This window comes from Pundamilia nyererei, unplaced genomic scaffold, assembly GCF_000239375.1.
Source record: "Pundamilia nyererei isolate P.nyererei 1_Seehausen unplaced genomic scaffold, PunNye1.0 scaffold00083, whole genome shotgun sequence".
In the NCBI taxonomy this organism is placed as follows: Eukaryota; Metazoa; Chordata; class Actinopteri; order Cichliformes; family Cichlidae; genus Pundamilia; species Pundamilia nyererei.
Window position 1 is genome coordinate 1,258,747 of NW_005187484.1, and position 21,801 is coordinate 1,280,547.

Sequence of the window (21,801 nt, forward strand, 5' to 3'; positions counted from 1 at the left end):
TGACCATTTCCACTGCTAATCATCTGAGTGCAGCAGATGAAAGAAAGCGGGGTTTAAACGGATTTTTGTAACATCTGAATCACGAGGAGGAAAAACAACCACCGCGTCTGTTTACGCGTGGAGACGGAAGGATCGATGGTTGGATAGGTGGTGGGTTCGGATTTAAATTAATGGCTACAGAGTGGGAAACCCAGTTGGATAAACACACAAAGGTGGTGGCGAGCTGGAGGGCATCAGAGGTCGGGGGCACAGAGAACCGGGGGGCCCTGGGCAGCATTTAGCCGCCAGGCGAGCGGATGGGAGACACTTGCGGCAAAGGTGTAAACAAGCGTGAGAGCAGAATAGATGTGGAGGAAATAGGGAGCTTGTTTCTTGGCAACAAGCAAATGACCCGCCGCTGCATATGTGCCCCAAGATGGACTGATCCTGAGTTCCTTTCTTTCTTTAGAGAGAAATTTTGACTTTAATGCCAAGAAGAAAATCACCCTGATTCCAGTAAACAAGCTGCCTTTTAAATCAAGAATTTTTCTTCAGGGTGGCGTGTGCGATCGCGTGTATTAAAGAGAAAAGAAAAGCCATCCTACCTTACAACTGAACTGGCTCAGCGCGGTCAGAACCATCTTGTCCAGATGAGACTTTGGATCAGAGGAAATTAAAGTTAAATTAAAAAGAAACGCCGTTTCTTCCTCGATGGTGTCAAGAGCACCTCTGCTTGTCTTCTCTGTCTCTGACTGGCGTGCTCACCCAAAAGCTTCTTGCAACTCTCGTAGCATCGCGATGTTTAGGCTGCAGATTCTAGCCCCCCACCCCCCCATCAAAACACACACACACACACACGCACACACTCACACGCACACACACAGAGAGAGAGAGAAACGCAGTCCTGCGCTCACACGCGCCATTAACCTCTGATAGAGTTGAAATTCCAGCCATGTAAAGCGCTCTGTGTGCACACTGAAGCTCCTTTACTGGCGTGCATATGACTCAGCAGCAATATCATATGCCTCCGCGACTCGGGCACAGCATGCTGTGCGTATACAAGCACCCGAAATTCGCTCTGTACCTGCGAGAGGCTGCAGCAAAAACATAAGCGTAAGAAAGAAACAAATAAAAATAATAAGCAGGCTTCATTCAACGTGCTTTCTTTTTCTCTTTCTTTGTTTTTTGAATGAAAGCAAATTCAAAATCTTTCTTACCAACTGGCGCTTTGGAGCTGATACAGCCCATATTTGCAGCTTCATGTAGAACCGCAAGCTATTACATGTGTTCCCCCCTAACAGTCGCGGAGCGTACCTCACTTATCTCTGACTCTCCTCCAACGGAGGCTCCGCTGGGTTCCGGTACGAGGCGGCAGCGCACTGCTGTGCTCACACCGCTGCAGCGACGCCGAGGGCGGGGGGGAGTCCGGCCATCACTTCCTCTCCCTGCTTTCACTTTCTTCTGTTTTTAACCTGCTTCAAATCCACACACATAAAGTCTTTGTGCAGCTTTGCTGTTGCTTTCTTCTTCTCCTTCTTCTTCTTCTTTATCACTTGAGTCTCTTAGACGAGCTCTACGTCACCTGTCGCAGGGTCGGGTCCTGAGGTTCAGCACCACAGAGGGCGGACAGCGCTCTGTCTGGCGGCAGCGGCATGGGTTTCAGTCCCAGCCCGGCAGCTGTGAGGGTCGAGTTCTCTCGGCTCGGTCACTGCCACGCCACGCTGTCAAAACAGATTCCCGCGCGTCACAGAACGGACCTTGGGAGGCACACACATTGATAGAAAAATCCCACGCTCGGCCGCTTATATACGGCCAAATCTGAGTTTCCGCCTTCGAAGTAGAAGCGGAATGAGACGTGATTGGCTGGTGTCACCTTACATGCCAGCCAACATGAGGGAGGAAGAGAGGGAGGAGTTAGCAGCGCGCACACAGGAGGAGGAAGGTGTCAGATGAGGATTTCATGTCTCGTCGTCTGTGGAAGAAGCACGATGGCAAATCTGGAACGTGTTGCATATGTCATCAGGTCTAAATAGGGAACGCGCACAGTGTGAAGCCTGGCGCAGGTTGTGATGTTACGAGAGCGACAAAAACCCACTTTTCCACCGACAGTCGTGGGGTTGGAAAGGTCGCGTTGGGTCTGTATGACCACAGACTGCATGTTGGTGTAGCAATGCAAACGTCCAATAACAGTAGCTATTTATAAAAAAAAAAGCATGCAAGAAAATGGACAACTTTCCCGCACAGTCTGACACGTTTCCGAACATCAGACCCACTTTCCTATACGCACAGCGCGCAGTGGTCCAGCTGCAGGCTCTCTGTGACCTCCCGCTTCACGCATCCAAATATAGGCAAGCTGTCAAAGAAAGAAAAAAGCCTGACATTTGTGCTCGTGCATCCTCAATCCCAGTTACCCGTTATAGAATCGTGCATGGGCAGAGAGAGTGACTAGAGCAGGAGAAAGGCATGTTGTGACCTATTTGTAAGCGACCCAAACCTGTCTCCAAGCGAGCAGGTTGGCGCTCAAGCATCTTCCCTTCCAATTTTCTCTTAACGCCCACCAGGACTCTAAACATAGACCCAGAGCTGCTGACCCACGAGGCCGCTCTACCTCCACACTGCGCCTGTTACCTCATATGGAGGAACAGCTCCATCATGGAGCTCTTTGAAATTCGTTTTCTATCCATCCCCCCCGAAAAAACGCCATGAAGAACGTCATGTAGAGATATTATCCACTGGATCCTTTTTTTATTTATTTTTTACATGAAGGTAACTTAAAGGCTATTATCTATAAACTACATAAATGTATGCTGTAAATCAGCACTCCTTTCCAGTTATTTTGTCAAATAGGGGCACATGGGAAATCAGGAAATTGAATCAGGAATAAATGCCTAAATAAAAACTAAATACATAAACAAAGAGACTTGGACCTGGTTGAAAATAAAAGTAGTTATTTTAATTATTGGTTATTTCAATGGTGGCTGGATCTCATCTCTCCATGAGCATGGATTAGGAAGCATAAGGTGGTCACAGACCACACAATTAAACTATGGAGCAAAATGCAGACTGATTTCAAGTGTAAATACCCCTCATTCTGCCAAAAAAAATGTAAGTAAAATATCTATGATGGATACATGATACATATTATGGATCAGCCACTGGACACCTCGAGCTCCGGCTTTACCTGCAACCCTGCCCCTCATATGCAGGCATGAAGGAAATGTTAGTTCTCTGTGTCTGGAACATGTGGAACTCCGACAGCTTTAGGAAAAGTCGCTGCGACATTTACTTTGTCACTCAGTTGGAGCTGTGCAGGAATACAGCCTGACTGTATGCTTCACACAGATCCCACGGGAGCATGTCCAATATGAGCTGTGTGCCTAAAAAGACACATGAGTGAATGGCTCGGTGTCATCATGAGAACATCATGGCTAAAAATGACCAACTTGTTATACAGTAAACACAAAGAAAGTGAATGAGAAACATCAAAGCATGATGCCTTAACATGTGCGGCATGTGTCACTTTACTCATCACAGAGTCAAACCGTGGGAGGACCGCCATTAGTCACACGGGCCTTTTTTTCCTTTTTCTTTTTTGCCTTTCTTTCTGCACGTGCACAGTCTTCTCGTGTTGTGTTATTTTTTACAGTTTGAACCGCAGAAGACTGCAATCTTCTGCACCCACTCTCCCCGCAGTGCAGCCCTCATCTCATAACACACACCGAAAAAGTTGCGGCAAATCCATACAGTGTGATGGGCCCTGTGCCTACTGTAGCTAGTGCTCTAGCGCCACCGAAAGGACGGCTGGTGCACAGGCAGCTGTGGGAGCTGTAGGAGTGCGGTGAGAGCCTGTTGCGCAGTACAGTATGTGTGACTGCAGAGCAGTCCTGAACAGCTCGCGTGTCTCCTTTTCGAATGAAAACTAGTATCAGAAAAGTTAAACACAGTTAGGAAACATGCAAGGAATAAATGAAAGCATGTGTTAGAGATGTTTAAACTGATTAAAATGGACAAAGTGTTGTACAGACAAGGCTGCTCTTTTCATTGAAGCATGTGAAAACACAACTTGACACATTTTAGATATAAAAATGAAGATTCAGAGTAAAGAAAAACAGGCATTCCAATCACATTTATTGTTGTTTTAATACCTGTTGTTTAGACATCTGTGATAGAAGCAGCAAAATGTCACTAAGAAGTTGGAGATTTTACAGTTTTTTTGCAGGCTATTGCAATCGTCACGTTTCCCTCTTTGATCAAAATGATCTGGATGATCAAGCGCATTCCACCTTTAAAAAAGGGGGAAAAAACTAGGGCGTGAACAGGATTTCCATTCTGTTAAAAGAAGTGATCGTTTGTGCTGTGATCAGACAGAGAATGCCTGTTTAGAGAGAGCAGCCCCCTCAGCTGAAGAAAAATGTAGCCGTCCTTTTCTTCAGAGAGCCCACGACGGCACGCAGAACACAAGGCGAGTGATGAAACAGAAGCTTTCTGCCAGCTTCAGGCTCTCGGGGCTGCAGATAAGAAGGAGATCTTGATAAAAAAAAGCTCAGCAGATTTAGTCTCATGCAGTAAAATGAGGACGAGTCGGCATTGTAGAGCTTTGTAGAGCTGCCTGGCTGATTAAACGAAAAGCAGAGAAATGACCAAGAGACAGTTCTTGTGTCCCAGGTTCTTGTTGCTGCTGTCTCAAGCTGTCCCATCCCCTACTGGGGGCTTTATATGAGAACCACTAAGCTCTGGAGACGAAGACGAAGCAAACAGAGGATCTTTGATTATGTTGTGTTCTATTGATTATGGTGATATTGTTCATATGCATTCTTCTGCCACCACCTTAAAGCGTCTTGTTGTATATTCCAGTGCACAGTTTCATCACACGTGATGTCCCTTAATGTGAAAAGGTGGAGTGGTCCTCCTTAACAAAGAGCAGGGAGCAGCAGTGTAACAACTTTTTCTTTTTGCTGTCACCACCACAAACAGCCAGGTTATCTCTGTTCTCTGCTTACATTTAAATACAGTGCAGCGTCAGACCACAGCTTACTGTAACATAGGTCTTAGACAAACACAGGTTTTCACATTCTGTGTTGCTTACCAGTTGAACAAGCCAAAAATTTATGAAGTCCCATCTTCTGATTACATAATCCCTTTATGTAATCTGATTACATAAAGTGTTATCTGAATGTTTCTGCAATCACACTTGCACAGCTTCTAATTCTGAAAATATATCATAATGATTGTTTGTGCATTATATGTTTCTCTGCCTGTCCATCCATCCATCCATCCATCCATCCATCCATCCATCCATCCATCCATCCATCCATCTTCTTTTGCTTATCCAGGTCATGGGGGCAGCAGCCTAAGCAGATAAGCCCAGACCCCCAGCCACCTCCTCCAGCTTGTCTGGGGGAACACCAAGGCTTTCCCAGGCCAGCCGAGAGATATTATCTCTCCAACTTGTCCTGGGTCTGCCCTGGGGCCTCCTCCTGGTGGGACATACCCGGAACATCTCACCCAGGAGGTGCCCAGGAGGCAACCGTGTCAGCTCGTGACCATGGGTGAGGGTAGGGATGTAGACTGACCGGTAAATCGAGAGCTTTTTTTTTTGCACTCAGCTCTCTCTTCACCACAGCAGACCGGTGCAGCGTCCACATAACTGCTGCACCCGCAACACCAATCCATCTGTCACGCCTAGAAATTCTGTCCATAAAGAAATTCTGTCTGCCCCTTGTCCTTAGACTTTATATGTTTGTTTTGTGTTGTGTATGTTTGTGTACATGGGTTTATTCTTAAGATATAAACTGCAAATCTCAATGTGAGTACATGCTGAAGATAGGGACACACTCGTATGTCAGTTGAATATCAATGCTGGATGAAGTTTTCTTGGTTTTCCTGCTATGAAAGTGGGATAAAGAACAGCAGAAAGTGCTGGTGCTGGAGCCTGTTCCAGCGGTCACAGGATGACCAGCAGGGTACATCTTGGACAGGTCACCAGAACCAGTTTAAATTAGGTACCAAACTATAATTTTAGGTTTGATGCTGTGTAGCTTCATGCTGCTTTGCAGCCAAAAATATCAGAAACAGCATGAACCTTTGTTATAAGGCACAATGGATCCATGCTTTCGTGTTTTTAGGTCAACCACGGCACGTTCAGAGTCACTTAAATCAATTTTTTGCTGGAGCCTATCCCTGCTACCATAGATGAGAGCCAGGGTACACCCTGGACAAGCTGCCAGCCTGTAACAGGGCTAAAACATAGAGACAACATTCACACCTATGGGCAATTTAGAATCACCAATTAACCCACAAACCCCCCTAAATGTATTTGTTAGGTGTACCTAACAAAATCAATGGTGAGTGTATGTGTGCAGAAGGAATAATGGGTACAAATCAGAGCCAAACCATTAAATAAGTCTAAATTTTTCATCACATCTAATGTTTATATAGAGTATTGGCACACATTAATCATTACATATGATATCAGAGAATGTATGTTGCAAAAGGAGATATTGTCCCTGTTTGCCATGTCCTTTATGTCATTAATAAACCTCACTTCCAGACAAAAGACAAAACGCTTCGTCTTGCATCGCCTCTCAAGCTGTTGAGCTTCTCTCCACCATATGATCTGCAAATGACTTTAATGAACGTGTGGAAAAGATGAGAGCAGGCCCGTCATCTAAAACAATGATGATGGCCTCAGGCCAGTCTAAATGAGTACAGGGAGAGTCAAAATCAGGTTTCACAAACTCCTAACCCCAACAGATGTCCAAAATAATTACTGCAATCTGTCTCCCAAGGATAAAAATAGGTGATCTTTACATATTTTGCAATATTAATGGACCGCTGTAGTAATGTCATCAAACCAACCCACCTCAAACCTCAATTAGCACTGCGGATGTTAGAGAGAATCAAAGGAAGAAGGAGGCATTTTCAGACTTGTCTCCTAACTGGTTATAAAATTAGTTATGAACTGGAATAATAGGCCTATACAGTAACAGGATTCTTTGGTGACTTAATGGGTAAATATGAAGACATATAAGAATATACAGCGCTAAGTAATTATCTTATGTTTAAATTCATATCCAGTCCACCAAGATAGACATCTTTGTGGTCTTCAAATAATTTTGTGACTCTACAGCAGCCAAGCAATACAAAAAACTATCTCCACCCACAGGAAGGACAAGAAACCTTAAAACACTTAACAACAAAGCCCGGTGTTCTGGGAATCCATCCTACCTGGAAAAACATCCTACCCAATGTTTCTGCACAGACGCGGCGCATGCGCACAACACCAACGCCAAATTAACTACTTTTTCTCTCACCCATCCGGAATACTTCTTAAGGTTATGGTTATGGTTAGGGGTAGGGTTAGGCTTAATCGCAAGTCACCGTCAAATTATAATACGGGTAGGACGTTTTGTCAGAGTAGGATGGTTTCTCAGAACACCGGATCACAATATCACAGAGCCGGTGTGGGACTAGATGAAAAGACAGATGACACTGATGCAGTTCTCCAAGATGCTTGAGAAGAATTTATGAAAATAGTTTGATGTGTTTTCATCAAACAATGTGTTTTCAAAAGTGCAGTAAACAGGACTTGTATGAAGTTAGCAAATAAAAGCTATTCATTGGGGATACTGAGCTGTTCAAAGCCAGAAACAGGAACAGACCAGAAACATTATCTCCTAGGTCTGCTCCTTCTAACTGGACATGTCTGAAACACCCAAGGCATTCAGGAGCCTTCCTATTCATAACAGCTCGCACTAACGTACAGTGACCAGATAGCCCATAATAACAGGGAGAATACCCCATAATCACAAACTCCTCACGGGATACCGTGATAGACTGTCGAATGCTTTGTCCAACTCAAAACACATATAAACTGGTTGCGCACAATCCCACGCACCCTCAAATACATTCATCAGGAAAAAGAGCTGGATCACTCTTCCATGTTCAGGAAAACGCAATGTTCCTCTTAAATATGAGGTTCAACAAATGGACACATTTTCCTCACCAGTTCCACCAGTTCCAAGATTGATGTAGCTTCCTGATCTGAAAAGTGAAGCCAATGTGAAAGTACCTTAAACCTGCATTCTATTTAACAACCAACAGGTAGCAGGAGTTGGATTCTAGTAATCTGACAAAATACCCTTACTTTTTTTTTCTATGAGGTAAGTAAATACTTAAGAGGTGGATTATGATCTCAATTTCTTTTTTCAAGTCTTGTTAAACACAGTATGATGCAATTTTATGGCCCCAGTTTGAGTCAAAAAGGAGGATAAAGCACAGTGTGTTTAAGGGCAGACCTACTTTGTTACTGGCAAATGTGTCGGTCACAAAACGGCTCTTAGAGCTGAATCTTTGAAGTGAACGACGAGAGCCGTGGGGTTTATTTTTCTTTCTCTCACCCTCTCTCTCGCACTTTTTTCCCGCTTCACTCCGCACGCGAGCCTTGTGCTTTGCATTGGGAAGAGGGGAGACACACATTAGAAAGGTATAGTAATCATCCACAACTATTTTCAGTTGCAGATGATAAAGGATTCAGAAAGTTTATTCATGCAGGTCCATATGGCAGAGAATATGCATCTTCTTTTAGTTTTCATTTTTTTAATTTATATTTAATTGTGTTGTGGTTTGCAGTGTTTTGTGTTGTTTCACTTTAAATTTGTTTAAAATGAAAAAGCTGAAAATTTAAATAGTTAATAGTTGAAATGTAAATAGTTGTTTTTTTGTATTATATGATTTATTTTTTACATTTTATGTGGAGTGAATAAATAAAAGTATATTTACGGTGGTCCCTAGAGACAAAGCACATACAAACTCCAAAACATGTATGAACTCCAAAACACGTTTTGGAGTTTGCATGTGTTTTGTCTCTAGGGGCCACTGTATATATTTATATATAAACATAGATAAATAAAACCACTTTTTTTTTTACATTAGTAATTCATTTTGTGCATAATTTTATATTATTGTTAATAATAAATTCATTAAAGCAACAAAACAACCTGAAGAGCCGGTTCGGAGCCGAAAGAGCCGGTTCTCTAAAAAGAGAATCACTACTGGCAAATTGCTACTATATGAGCATGCAGCGTTCCTAGATTTCTTAGATAGCTCCACCTGTCCACTCCACTGTCGCTCATCAAACCCAAATTCATGTTAGTTAGACAGAAGCTCACTCAACAATGAGTAACATCACGGTCCATTTTTTATTTCACAGAAAGTGCTTGCAAAGTGCAAAATAACCATTTTATTTCGAGGTTTCAGTAAATACATCTATGGATCATTTGTCACAAATATGAACTTAGGTGAAAGGAACAGTTTCATATTTTTAATAGATATACGTGTTTCCTCTTTCAGCCAAGAATTAGATGAGAGAAGCTAAAGTCAGCAGAAGATTTCATTAGCTTAGCACTAAGGCTGATAGCAAGGCTAGTTTCAGTAATGTGTTTGTTTTTGTTGTTTGTTTGCTTTGTTTTAGCCTCTACACAAATTCATCTGACTCCTTTATCAAGGATGCCATTTAGCACATTTTGCCAAAATGTAGACTTGTTTGTTATGATCCGTAGCACGTTTAAAAATGTGAAATATAATGCAAAAAATATCAGCTTTGTTCACTTTGTTCTTAAAGCTTTCACTCGTGTGTATATACATGTGGCAGAGGGATTGTTTTTCTTTGTTTTACTGTGGAAACAAGGTCAGATAATGAAGATTTGTCATTCTGATAAAGCCAAAAATGTCAACAAATGAGATCATTGGTATGTTTAAATAATTTATATCAATAAACTGGCAAGCCAACTCTCTAGGAAAGGACTGCTTTATTGGTATAGCCCAGGGATTCAACAGACTGCCAGTGTAGACGCTTGCTGAGCTTACATTTCATAATAATTCTTTACAGTCACTGCGGGAGTGACAGTCCTCATGTCAGTTAATGATTTCTGTGACTTGATTCACTCTGTCACTCTTGATTCGCTGCAAGATAACCCTGGTGCAAGAAACCACACTAGTGCACATCCGTGTTGAAGTGTCCTTGAGCAAATCACTGAACCCATTCGCACTGTTTTATGATGCTGACCTCTGACTGCAGATCAGATCAGCAAAGAAAATGATCTTACATGAGGACTGTGATGGCCAACAGCATGCTCAGGAAGTTACCGAGCAAAGCTGCTGAGGCACTAACTGCTCCGGCCCCTTTCTTGTTATATTCAAGGGTTATGTGAACCAAAGGTGGTGTAGTCTGCCCCTCACAGTGCCTTAGGTCAGCACCCACGCAGGCAGCGTAGCCCATGGCATGGGCAATATAGTTCTGCTCGTTGACACCCTGGAAGAGGTGGGCCATGGGTCCACGGGCCAGCACTGCCACATCCTCTCCACTGTGGGTTGTTGTATCTACGGGGACAGCTGCCTGCTGGATGTAGTCTTTAGATTCTGGAGAAGATAAGGATAGAGTACAAATGATTAGTCCTTTCAAAGAACATTAGACCCCATTTTCCACTTAAAATTGGTTTGATGAATGATATCAGCACCTGACTGGTGCATGGTAGTAGATCTAACATAGTGAATTCTGTGAAACAACGAAAGAATGACTGGGTCTTACTGGTGTCAACATTGCGGATGTCAGGGCGTGCGCCATTAACGATTTTGTGCCCAGGTCCATTGCCGTACATGAGCGTGGTATAAGGCAACATGTCACTTGCCCACAGTGGAGATTTACCTGGAAGACACAAACATTATTTTTGATTTATCTTTCTATTTCTTTCTGCTGTTTCTTTCTGCCTCGGAGTGCTAAACAAACAAAAACACACATCATGCGCACACAAACACAAGTGCGAGGAGGGATTGCTTGATCCCAAGGGTGCTGCGGGAGGTCTAGAGCTTGTTGACGATCTCAGCGTTTCTCTCCAGATGAGCCATTAGCCTGGCGAGTCTCCCCGCTGATGAAGAACTCAGAGTTTCAGAGTCACATTAATCACTGCTGCACTGCTGCACCGCTGGGAGGAGGAGGAAGAGGGTAGAAAAGGAAAAGGAAAGAGGGAGCGCAAAGGTGTGAAAAGCATGACACGACCACAGATCAATCAATACAGACTCTGAAGACTGATAGTGATACAGTACAGTGATAATATGACTGGTAACAACTGGAGAGAAGGAGGAGCAGCCTCCAAGCCTGAGAAACAAAGTCCCAAACAGCGGCAGCTCCTTGAAGATGAAACGTTTTTTTTGTTAGAACAGTGAAACTCTCTGTCTACTCTTGGCAACTCTCTGGACAGTTTTCCTCTGGATAGGTTTTCCCTTTCCCAATTACAGATTGTAGTGAGAGTGGGTTTTTGCAGAGCTCATCCATCTGAATACTGCAGTCAGAGGCGTAGCTGTTTTGACTGACAGACGTCTGGCACAGGCTGCCCTAACTGATCACTGTCTGCTGGACTTCACTTTCATAAAGAGGAGTCACTGAACTCCATTCCTCAGTGTTGTGTTGCCATCAGTACCTTTTGGGATCATCTTACTACATATTGACTTATGTGAGACCGTCCAAGAAGTTTTGCTCCAGCTTGCTTTTGCTCCAGCTTGCATACTAGTTACAGTAGACACGACACCAATGCTGGGATGATTCTAGACCTCAAATTTATCACAATCTTTGTGTGCGATTTCAGTACAACAGGCTGCATATTTCATTCCTCAGTCGACCTAAATGAAAGCAGTTTGGGAAATTTGCTGGTCTGAAGCATTCAGGTGTGCGTTACGGTCCTGGGTCAGTGGCCCAGTGTCTTGATTTTGTATTGTTGTTTATTAGTCTGTTTTCCTTTTGGTTCATGGTTTATGACTACTGGTGTTTCTGTTCTGTGTTTCTTAGCTTGTGTATTCCTCTGCTTCTCATGTCACTCTGGTCCCTGTACTCTGTGTTCCCTCCGTTCTTTGTCTGAGTTGTCTTTGAGTTGAGTCTGTGGATTTCCTGTTTTATTTTGAAGGTTTATGTCTTATGTCAGTGTTCTAGTTTCGTTTCCTCTGTCTCGTTAGCTCTAATTTCTCTCGGCTGTGTTCCCACCTGTTCCTCGTTCCCTCATGTGTATTTATAGTATGTGTGTCCTCCAGTGTTCAGCGTCGCGTCGCGTCCTCAACTTGCTGTGTGGTTTTCTTTTGTGCTCCCAGTCGCTCGTCTTTAGGTTTTCCTAGTGTTTGTTATTAGCTTTGTGTTTTCAATTTAGGTCTGTTTTTGTGAGTTTATATTTGGAGTTTCTGCCACAGTGGAATAAAGCTGCCTCTTTTAGTTCACTGTGAGTCCAGCGCTTGGGTCCTGTTCTCCTGCCTGCACACAGCACACCATGACAGAAGTCCATCTTCTACAGTGAGAAAGATTATTCACAAGTGGAAAACATTCAACATAGTTGTCCATTTTCCCAGGAAATTCATCCTGAGTTCAGACAGCAATCCTCACAGAAATAAAAAATAAAAAATAAATAAGAAGAAAGCTCAAGAACTACATCTCACCTCTTCAGACCTTCGTATTCAAAGTTGATGACAGTACAACCAGAAAAAGACTTCATAAGTATGTCTGATTGGAAGAATTACCAGCAGAAAACCTCTTTTTAATAAAAAGAAAATGGCAGCAGCTGAGCTTTCTAAAGTTGTGTCTGAACAAACTAAAGATCTGGAACAATCTCCTTTGGACAGGTGAGATCAAAGTGGAGATGTCTGACTAACATGCACAGCACCACATTTGGAGAAAACCAAACACAGCAGGTGGAGGGGTTATGATTTCCACATGTTTTGTTTCTGGAGCTGATATATTTTTGGAAAAAATATCTACTGAGTAGATACACAGTTTAATAGTTACCACTTGAGTGATGCACCTAAAAGGGACTCAGCTACTCTTTATCTTTATTATATACATCTGTAAAAAAAAATTATTCTGTGGTAAGTCAAACTGTATTTTATGAAAAAAAGGACATCTTTCAGGTCTAAAACCTTAAATAAAACAGAAAAGTGAGCAAGAGGAGAGAGAGTTGAAGAGGTAAGGAGCACATAAGATCAATAGGAAAGCCCTTTAAAGGGAGATTAACTGGTGAAAGTGATTGAGAACTTAGAAGGAAAAAAGGTAGAAGAGACGGTGTCATCAGTGTTGTAGATGGTAAATGGAAGACAGAAGAGGGAGAAAGCAGGGGACTGAAATAGAAAGGCAAGCAGGAGAAAGGCTGCCAGTAATGTGTGTTTACCCTGGCTGTAATTGCAGGGAGAGACAGCAGATGAAATGTCAAGCTGCTGGTGGCAGAAGCACACTGAAGCTGTGAGGATCCAGGCACTAAGAGGCATCGCGCACACACACACACACACACACAACAGGCACAAATGCTGCCGCAGGTGTCTATTGTCAGAGTGGCTAAACACACCTGGAGGGGGGAATGGAGGCACAGAGTAAAGGTTTGAGGGGGAAAACAGAAAGAATTGTGGAGAAAGCTTAACTTACTGATACACTGACGATTAAAGAAAATCCTAAATTCTTTTTAAGCATTTTTTTCAGCAGGATGTTTTTTTGTTTTTTTTTAGATGAATGAATTGCAGTTCTGTTAATTATTACCCAGAATGCTGTTCCCACGAAAAGGGAAGCCATTGAAGGTAAGAGGCTGAGAGTGGTCAGCCATCACTACAGTGAGAGTTTCATGCTCTTCGGTGAGTTCGAGGCCCTTAGCGATAGCACGGTCAAAAGCAACCGCCTCATGCAGGGCCATGGAGGCCCGCCCAGCATGGTGAGCCTGGTCAATACGCCCACCTGTAAACACAAGGAAGGAAGGGGTTAAACATAACGGAGAGTGATGTACTGCCTTCTGGTCTTGGTTTTAGGAGCAGAAAAATAATTGGAAAAACCAGCATAATTTTAAAAATATCTCCTACATAAAGTGGCCATAATTCCTAAACAGTTCATGTAGTACTTTTATTTAATGTATATGTGATGTATACACACAACGAAAGCATTTTTTTCAAAAAATGTATTTTCCAAAAATGCACTGGGAAACAAACAAAGTCAAAATAAAGCAATGATGATCTATGTGTGCCAAAAGATTGATGATCTGACCAATCTGATTGGTCAGATCTGTTTATTCCGATCCAAAATATCAGAAAAAACTAATGCCTAAATTTGTCCAGCGGTCAGTGTTAATAGCTGCATTATGAACAGGTGAATCTGAAAATTATTTTTTAAGCTCTGAATATTCACACAAATTTTACATGTGCGTTGTGCAAAGGCAGAAACCCTGGACATTAGGAGATTACAGTTTCCACTCACTGATTCCCAAGAACAGTTTGCAAAATCCACAAATCACTGGATTAAAGTCTCATCAGCATCAAACGACTTGAGCTGCACTTGCCCAGAAGACTTAAAATAAACTTTGAAAGGTTATATTTAGTCCTAATAAACATCCAAACACCTTGCAAGGAAACAGTTAACTATTATTTGAATGAGTTATACAGTCTGTATATTTCCCCCCTGGCAGCAGGTACATTTCAGAGTTGAACCTTTTCTAAAGAGAGAGTGGGTGATTTTTTTTTCTGCATTAGCACATCTCCCGCTCCTGTCCTCTCCACCGGCTATATTGGAAAGTAAAGTCGACCCGGCTAATAAGTTGTGATCTCAGCGAGCTGTCAGTGATTGGGCGCACCATATGTCCGCTTCTATTTATATATTTGCCTCTTATTTTTAAAGTCATTGTGAAAACACTCAGTGGCACCGTGGAGTCCCCAGGCAGCTGCCTCAGATTAAAAGAGAGATAGACAAGGAGGCCAGAGAGGCAGCCGCATGGAACGGAAACACACCATCAGCACACACTGCGGCAAACTCATTGAGCTGTATGCAGAATCAGTGTCAACAGCAGGTACACACCGTGCTCTGAGCCAATCTTGTCACTATGGCACAAAGATCAATTTATCCCAACCAAGCTCCTATGTTGTACGCATATTAATATTTCAGCAAACAACAATTACTTAGTTATTTATATATAACTGTCACTTGGGCTGGTTGGGTATGATTATTATGCAATTTAACTGATCCTTCTATTTTTAGTCCTCTCACAGGAATTTTTTATCCAGTGTTTGTTGGATCGAGTGATGCGAATGTGTAGAAAACAGATGAAGCTGCTGTCCTCACCCTCCACTAACAGGAAGAAGCCTTTAGGGTTTTTCTGTAGGATGCGGATGGCCTTTTCTGTGGTCTCGATGATGGACGAATCCGTGCTCGGGTCCCTCTCCTCCTCGTAGCGGAGATCACCAGGTTCGAACAAAGCTGGGGAGGAGAAAGGAAAACTGCGCTATATTTATCAGTGATCAGTGGGGGTGTAGTGGCAAGGAAAGTCCTATTTTCCTCCTACTACTATTACCACTATTTTCAGCACACAGGAACTGATTAACCACACAGCAGGAGAAAACACAAAATATAGCAGCAAGCAAGCCCTCAGTCCACAAAAAGCACAATGACTGGATCCCTACACTTCCTACACACCCTCAAATACCAAAGGTTTACTGACAGCACCTGGTACTGAAAAAAAATATTGGAGCATTTTCTGAAACAGAGCTAAAACCCTGCAAACATTTCAGCTGAATCAGAGTCTACCATTTTTTCTCACTGTCTAATATTTGCTGAAAAATAGTTAAAAAATGAAAGTTGTCCCAGTGTTGAGCTGTTTTTTCAGTGTCGCCTGGACGTTCTTGCTGGACTTTTTGGTAAAGTAATATTTGGATTTGAGAATCATTTTTTAAAATCCTTTTTTCAAATGGAACAAAATGAAAAAAAAAAAACAAAAACAGTGTTGATTGAGAAAAGAGTAGGAAATCCAAGAGAGAAAAGCAGAGCACAGTTGAAACAGTCAGTCAGAGTTTTCTTAAATCCATCATGTGATTTGGACGCACTGGCGACTGTTGACTCCAGAGGGTTAATATTATGTACACTTAGTTAACTGAGTCACTAAATTATGAAGTCGGAACACAGAAAGAAAAGCTCCTAAGGTTAAGGTATTACTTTATTATAGACCTTTTAAAAACCCTAAACAAATAATTTGGATAGATAAACCGCAAATAAAAACAAAAGTCCAAACTCAAAAAATAAGTGACTGATAGGTTCGTAGCTTGAACCCATCCGCTGGAACGTTGAAGGCAATATAATTACACTGCAAAGCAAGACACAAGTAGGCAAAGTTCTTCATGTTACTCGTGCACGGGAGAGAACCGGACAGACAACACTCTCTCGTCTGACCCTATTGAGGTTACATGAATATGCATAAGTTCATTAACATATGACGTCTACACACACTTGCCTGTGTGTGTGTGTGTGTGTGTGTGTGTGTGTGTGTGTGTGTGTGTGTGGACTGCTGATCAAAGGGTCAAACATCCTTGGTCAGGAAGAGGGTAGCCTCCCCCTCACCCTAGATAGATAACACGGTGAGGAAGTCCAGCAGTTCATCTAAACAAAGAGCACTTAGACTAAAACAGACGCAACTACGTTAATCCTACCATAAAACAATAAGACACGGTACGACCTCTCATGCTCCCAAAGTGCTGTCTAATACACACAAAGTTTGCAGACTATCAAGGATCAAAACCTCTACCAATCTACAACTAATTACAAAACTCTAAGCATATATAAATAAATATTTCTAAGCATAAATGACAATCAACAATACAAATCTAACAGTGACACACAACCATGTTGATGCCTGACTCCACCACCACTCCATTTAATAGAAACCACGTTTCTAGTTACATGTGAAGCAACAGGGGAATGCGCGAGGGAGCAAAGGAAGGGGAAAAAGAGAAAAAAACATACCCATGAGGTAGTCAGTGGTTTCAGGGTCCACAGCGTCAAAATCTGCTTTATTCCACACATAGTGGGCAACCTGTAACACACAGGAATACATATAACCATGGAGAGTGGAAGCAGAATACCAAAAGTGGTTGTACTTGTTATTAGTCACTGCATGACTCACCGGCAAACAGAAGGAAGCCGCTTCATGTGCAAAGTAAAGGACACTTAACTGTTCTAACTATGAAACCTGCACCAGGTTTCTGTTCTTATATGATGCAAATAATCACGTTTCTTATGGAAAAATAGCAGAATATTCATTTTGTAATACATTCACCTCTGGTATCTTTTGGCGAATAAAGTTTAAACAAAAACTCCCTGATACCTTATAATGTTAACGGTCTCCATTACAGTCAGATGCAGACACTGACAAGATCAGTCACACAACTGGACCCTCTTTAAACATATCAGGTCAAAATAAAAATCATCCAGTCCTCAGCAGGTCTTACAATAAATACAAATTTTAATGAAAACTTGACATATTGTACCGTTTCATTATTTATGCAACAGAAATTTAAGTCAAAAGGCCAAAAACAGTGTGTGACAAACTAAGCACACCCTCACCAAAAATAGTAAAGTTCATGACAAAACAAGTTTGCCAGGAGAAAACCTCTTCTTTCAAAAAACAACATAGCAGCCCAGCTCAGGTTTGTAAAGCTGCATCTGTACAAACAAGACTTCTGGAACAATGTCTGTTGGTCAGATGGGACCAAAGTGGAGATTTTTCGCAGCACCGCATTTGGATAAAACCAAAAGCAGCATATCATCACCTCACACCAACTGTCAAGCATGGTGGTAGAGGGGTCATGATTTGGATTTGTGTAGCAGTAAGACCTGGGTACCTTGCAGTCATGGAGTTAATAGTGAAATCCTCTGTATACCAAAGTATTCTGCACTTGGGTTCAGTTGTTATGCAATCAATAATCACACAGTATAATATGTCATGTGTTATTGATTAACAAATGTTGTATTTATCTGCTTTTAAGATTTATATTATGTCCTGACACATAAAACTGTAAATTGAAAGAGGGTGTCCTATCTTTTTAATACGACTGTATATGTACAGGTTTTTTAGGTCTTCTGATTTCACACCACATCATACTTCTTACTTCTACCTGTTATTATGAGCAGAGGTGTTTTACCTTCCCAGTTTTTAAGTTCTGCCACTCTTTGATCAGGTCACGCCCATCCTTTCTTTCACCGTTTGAAAAGTAGTCTGTGGGGTATTCAGGGTCCTTGGTACCAGTAGGGGTCATGTACTTTCTACCGCCGCCAATGATCACCTGAAAACACAAGCACACACACACGCACACACGCACACACGCGCGAACATTTAAATCAAATTCAGCCGTTGAAAAGTTCAATATATACTGTTAAAAACAGAAGCGTACATCAATGTCTGTGTTGTTGATGAGCTGGAATGAGATATCCGTGCAGCCGTCCGTCTTGGCAGAATCAGGCATATCGGCATCACTGTACCACGTCCTGCTGGCACTGTGGGCGTAGCTGCCTGCTGGGGTGGCGTGTTGCACCCTCGTGGTTGTTACGATGCCCACAGACTTGCCTGCAACGTAAACACAGTAGCTTCCTGCTTAACACAGGTTAACAAAAAGCACTCTGCTCCATGTATGAATACTCTATGAGCAGGAAGAAAAGTCATTAGTCGTTAGTCAGAAACTTTCTCAACTCTGAATGCAAAAGTTATCTTGGTGTGAAGTCTAGTAGATACAGTACTTATTGTCCTTTTAGTACTTAATTATCCTTCATCTGACAGACATTCAAAGTTTAAGATCTCAGTCTCAGTGTGATAGCTGCAAGATGAGTGATGTGACAGCAAATTATCAGACACAGATACTCATGGCTTCATGAAGTGGTGATGTGAGATTACAAATCTCTGTCATGTATCAGAGGGATCAAAGTTCTTTATGCTCGCTTGGAAAAAGTGCGCTGAAACTCAAAAGTCATTAAAGACATAACAGTCTGTAATGCGCACTGTAGGCGGCAGCAAATGGTTGATTAAACAATTAGCCAATCCACAGGCAATTAATCCAAACAATTAGGACAGCTAATTGTTAGAGCGATTTTTCAAAAATGAAAGAAATATGCTTGCAGGCTGTCAAATGTGAGCACTGAGCCTCACTTTGACACTTCACCATGGGGTTTAGAGGGGAATTTTGACATAGTTTTCTAGACTTGATGAATGAATAAAATAAAACTCCAGCTAATATGTAATTTTAATTGTGCAGGGTTATTACTTAAGAGAAAAAAGCAAAGATATCAGTGAAGAAAAAGCCTCCTGTGATGCCTCAGAGTTATCTCAAGAGGTGCCGGGCTCCAGGTGAACCTTGCTGCTAGAAACTGCGTGGAAGGACACGACCGTTTCCAAAATGTTTTTTACAACATTAAATAGAAGCGTCTTCAAAAAACTGGTTCTCTGCAACATTCGCACCTGAGCATCGGTCTTTGGCATAGCGCTGGGGTCATGGCCATGACACTCTGCCTGTGTGCGTGTCATGAGATATTTATGGATGCTGATAACACTGGAACACGATAACAGTCAAGGTGCTTTCCCGTGTAGTAGATTATGCTGTGGTGGAACCTGAGGCTGCGAGCTGCTGTTGCTCCCTGCTCCCCGGTGGCCCCTGTAATACCACTCTGACAGGGCACTGCAGCTCACAGCAGAGCGCTCAGCTGTAAAATCAGGTTTTGTTGAGGCCGTGTATGACCTGGGGGATTTTCTTTTGACAGAAGCTAGAACCTAAATGTGACACGCAGGGCCATGTCAGGTATCTGCCTGCTCTTTGTACAAGAGTCACACAATCCCATTTGTTGCTTCAATCACGGCATCTTTTAAATTCTTATCCTCTGAGTGTCATCTGTGCAGCAATGAGTTGCACTTGTTCACATGAGCCTATTGCCATCTGCTGAATATCACCATTACCATTAGTCTGTTTTATAAATCATTTGCTCATTATTATACATCACGTAAGCATTATGGTGAAATGTTATGGGCTTTTTCGCTTTAATCTTGTGGCATCTTGTTTTTAAACATCAGTTAAATTCTCATTTAAAGGTATTTTCTTACATTTACAATCATCTGCCACTAAATGTCGTCTCCGCCGCTGAATTTCCCGTCAACAAAAAAGCTGCAGCAGTGTTTTCTGAAGCATGTCAATTGAATAAAAATGCTAATTTAAATGTTTTTATGCTCTGCTTTGCGGTTCTCATCATCCACATTTTGTCATTTTTATGCAAATGTTTCTGTTTCCATTTTTCCGCCTCTGGCATAAAAAATATGGCGTAACCTTTTTTTAATTTCACTTACAAAGCTCTGACTGGCTCAACAGTTTTTCCAATTCAAATAAGCTTCACGGAGCACAGCATAAAACTTTTTTCCCCCCCCAATTATGTTTCAAACATTCAGAATAGCTAGCCATCTTATGTTTCTTTTTTTTCATTTGACACATTCAACTAACTGCAGTAAAGTAAGCTTTTTGGTATGATAATGATTAAAAACAAAGTAGTATAGTTCTGTCGTCTTTTGACTCTTTGACCCAGTTAGCATCCAAACTGCTGCATACACGTGACTATTGTTCCTCATGCTCTGATGAAGGCAAGAAGTCCAAAATATTAGCACGTTTGTTGACATGGTCAGAATAAATAGGTGAATTTTAAATTTGCCCATTTTTCCCTCAGGTTTTGTGCTACAATCTTTATACATTTGGGCATTAAAGGATGTACTAATACTCCACTACTACTGCTTGGAGTTTTAGTCTACAGATGAAAAAATTATTTTTAAAGATTCAGTTAATGACATTTCTTGTCTTCAGTGGCTCACCAGCATCTTTGGCCCACTTCAAGATGGACGTCACCTCGTTGCCCTTCTGAGTTCTGCATACTCCGTTGCGACCCGCCGCATTCACTCCAACGATGTTCAGGTTGGTTTTCACCCCACACAGATAGGCTGTGGCTGTGGCTGCGCTGTCTGCAACCTGGAAGTCCACACTGTAGGTCTGCACAGTACACACACACATACACAAAGACACATTTACCATTTAAATATTTTCAGTATTGTCTCATCAAGCTCCCTTTACTCCTAGGGTTGTGTGGTGGTGCCAGAGTAATTGGGCATCTGGAGATATTTAAAAAATGAAAGGCTTCAAAGTAATTTTCCCTCTTCTCTAGGCACGTAGAACTCTTCCTTTTGTGAGCCATGGTTTCATTGCACCCCACTGAAGTATTTGAAATTCAGTTTTCAGTGCTACTGTGCTTGAGCCATTTTCACATCTTTATATTAATTAAAACATGTGCAAACATTTAAAATAAGGCAAAAAGGTTTTAAAAAACTGATGAACTTGAAATTCAATTTTTAATATGACCTCCTTTATTCTTCCACACAGCCTGAACTGTCTCAGGCAAGCTTATGTTCCTTTTTCTACCAATTGTCCCACTCTGCTTCTGTAATGTTGAGTTCTGGGCTCTGTGTCATGGTGTGTTTGTCTATCCAGGTATGTTTTTACTGCATTAATAATGCGTTTGGGATTGTTATCATGCTCAAAAGTAAAGCCATTACCAATCAATCTTTATTGTATGGTATTCTATGGTAAATCACAATCTGATGGTACTCTTTTGTGCAAATAATTCGATAAATTTTGACAACATTCCCAACACCACTGGTTGAAATCCAGCCCCGTAACATAAAAGAACCTCCATTATGTTTTACACGTGGCTGTAGTCGCTGTTATACCCTCTCCTAACCTTGTTAAAATACACCACGGTAGATACTGAAGATAATTTAAATTAAAAGTTTCAAATTTGGACTCCATATCTGTTACCACTGATTTTCAGTCCAGGTCTTGTACAGGGAGTGCAGAATTATTAGGCAAATGAGTATTTTGTCCACATCATCCTCTTCATGCATGTTGTCTTACTCCAAGCTGTATAGGCTCTAAAGCCTACTACCAATTAAGCATATTAGGTGATGTGCA

The 21,801-nt window shown here is 41.9% G+C and overlaps 2 protein-coding genes across 5 annotated transcripts in view; both read right to left on the reverse strand.

Moving 5' to 3' along the window:
* The window catches only part of fam131ab (family with sequence similarity 131 member Ab), an 18,094-nt gene extending 16,659 nt beyond the window's left edge, over positions 1-1,435 (reverse strand). For 2 of the 4 annotated variants that reach the window (XM_005738332.1, XM_005738331.1), the window contains exon 1: positions 1,197-1,287. In XM_005738332.1, the coding sequence (XP_005738389.1) occupies positions 1,197-1,241 (45 nt within the window). In that variant the 5' untranslated portion in view covers positions 1,242-1,287. The other 2 variants (XM_005738334.1, XM_005738333.2) reach the window with 2 other exon arrangements.
* Positions 1,436-10,081: 8,646 nt separating this feature from the next.
* The window catches only part of alp3 (alkaline phosphatase 3), a 20,525-nt gene continuing 8,805 nt past the window's right edge, over positions 10,082-21,801 (reverse strand). The window contains exons 4-11 of the mRNA XM_005738382.1: positions 20,652-20,826; positions 18,205-18,377; positions 17,956-18,096; positions 16,778-16,847; positions 15,107-15,241; positions 13,544-13,735; positions 10,568-10,684; positions 10,082-10,398 (exon numbers count right to left, since the gene is read on the reverse strand). Of these exons, the coding sequence (XP_005738439.1) occupies positions 10,082-10,398; positions 10,568-10,684; positions 13,544-13,735; positions 15,107-15,241; positions 16,778-16,847; positions 17,956-18,096; positions 18,205-18,377; positions 20,652-20,826 (1,320 nt within the window). The remainder of the gene's footprint in view (positions 10,399-10,567; positions 10,685-13,543; positions 13,736-15,106; positions 15,242-16,777; positions 16,848-17,955; positions 18,097-18,204; positions 18,378-20,651; positions 20,827-21,801) is intronic.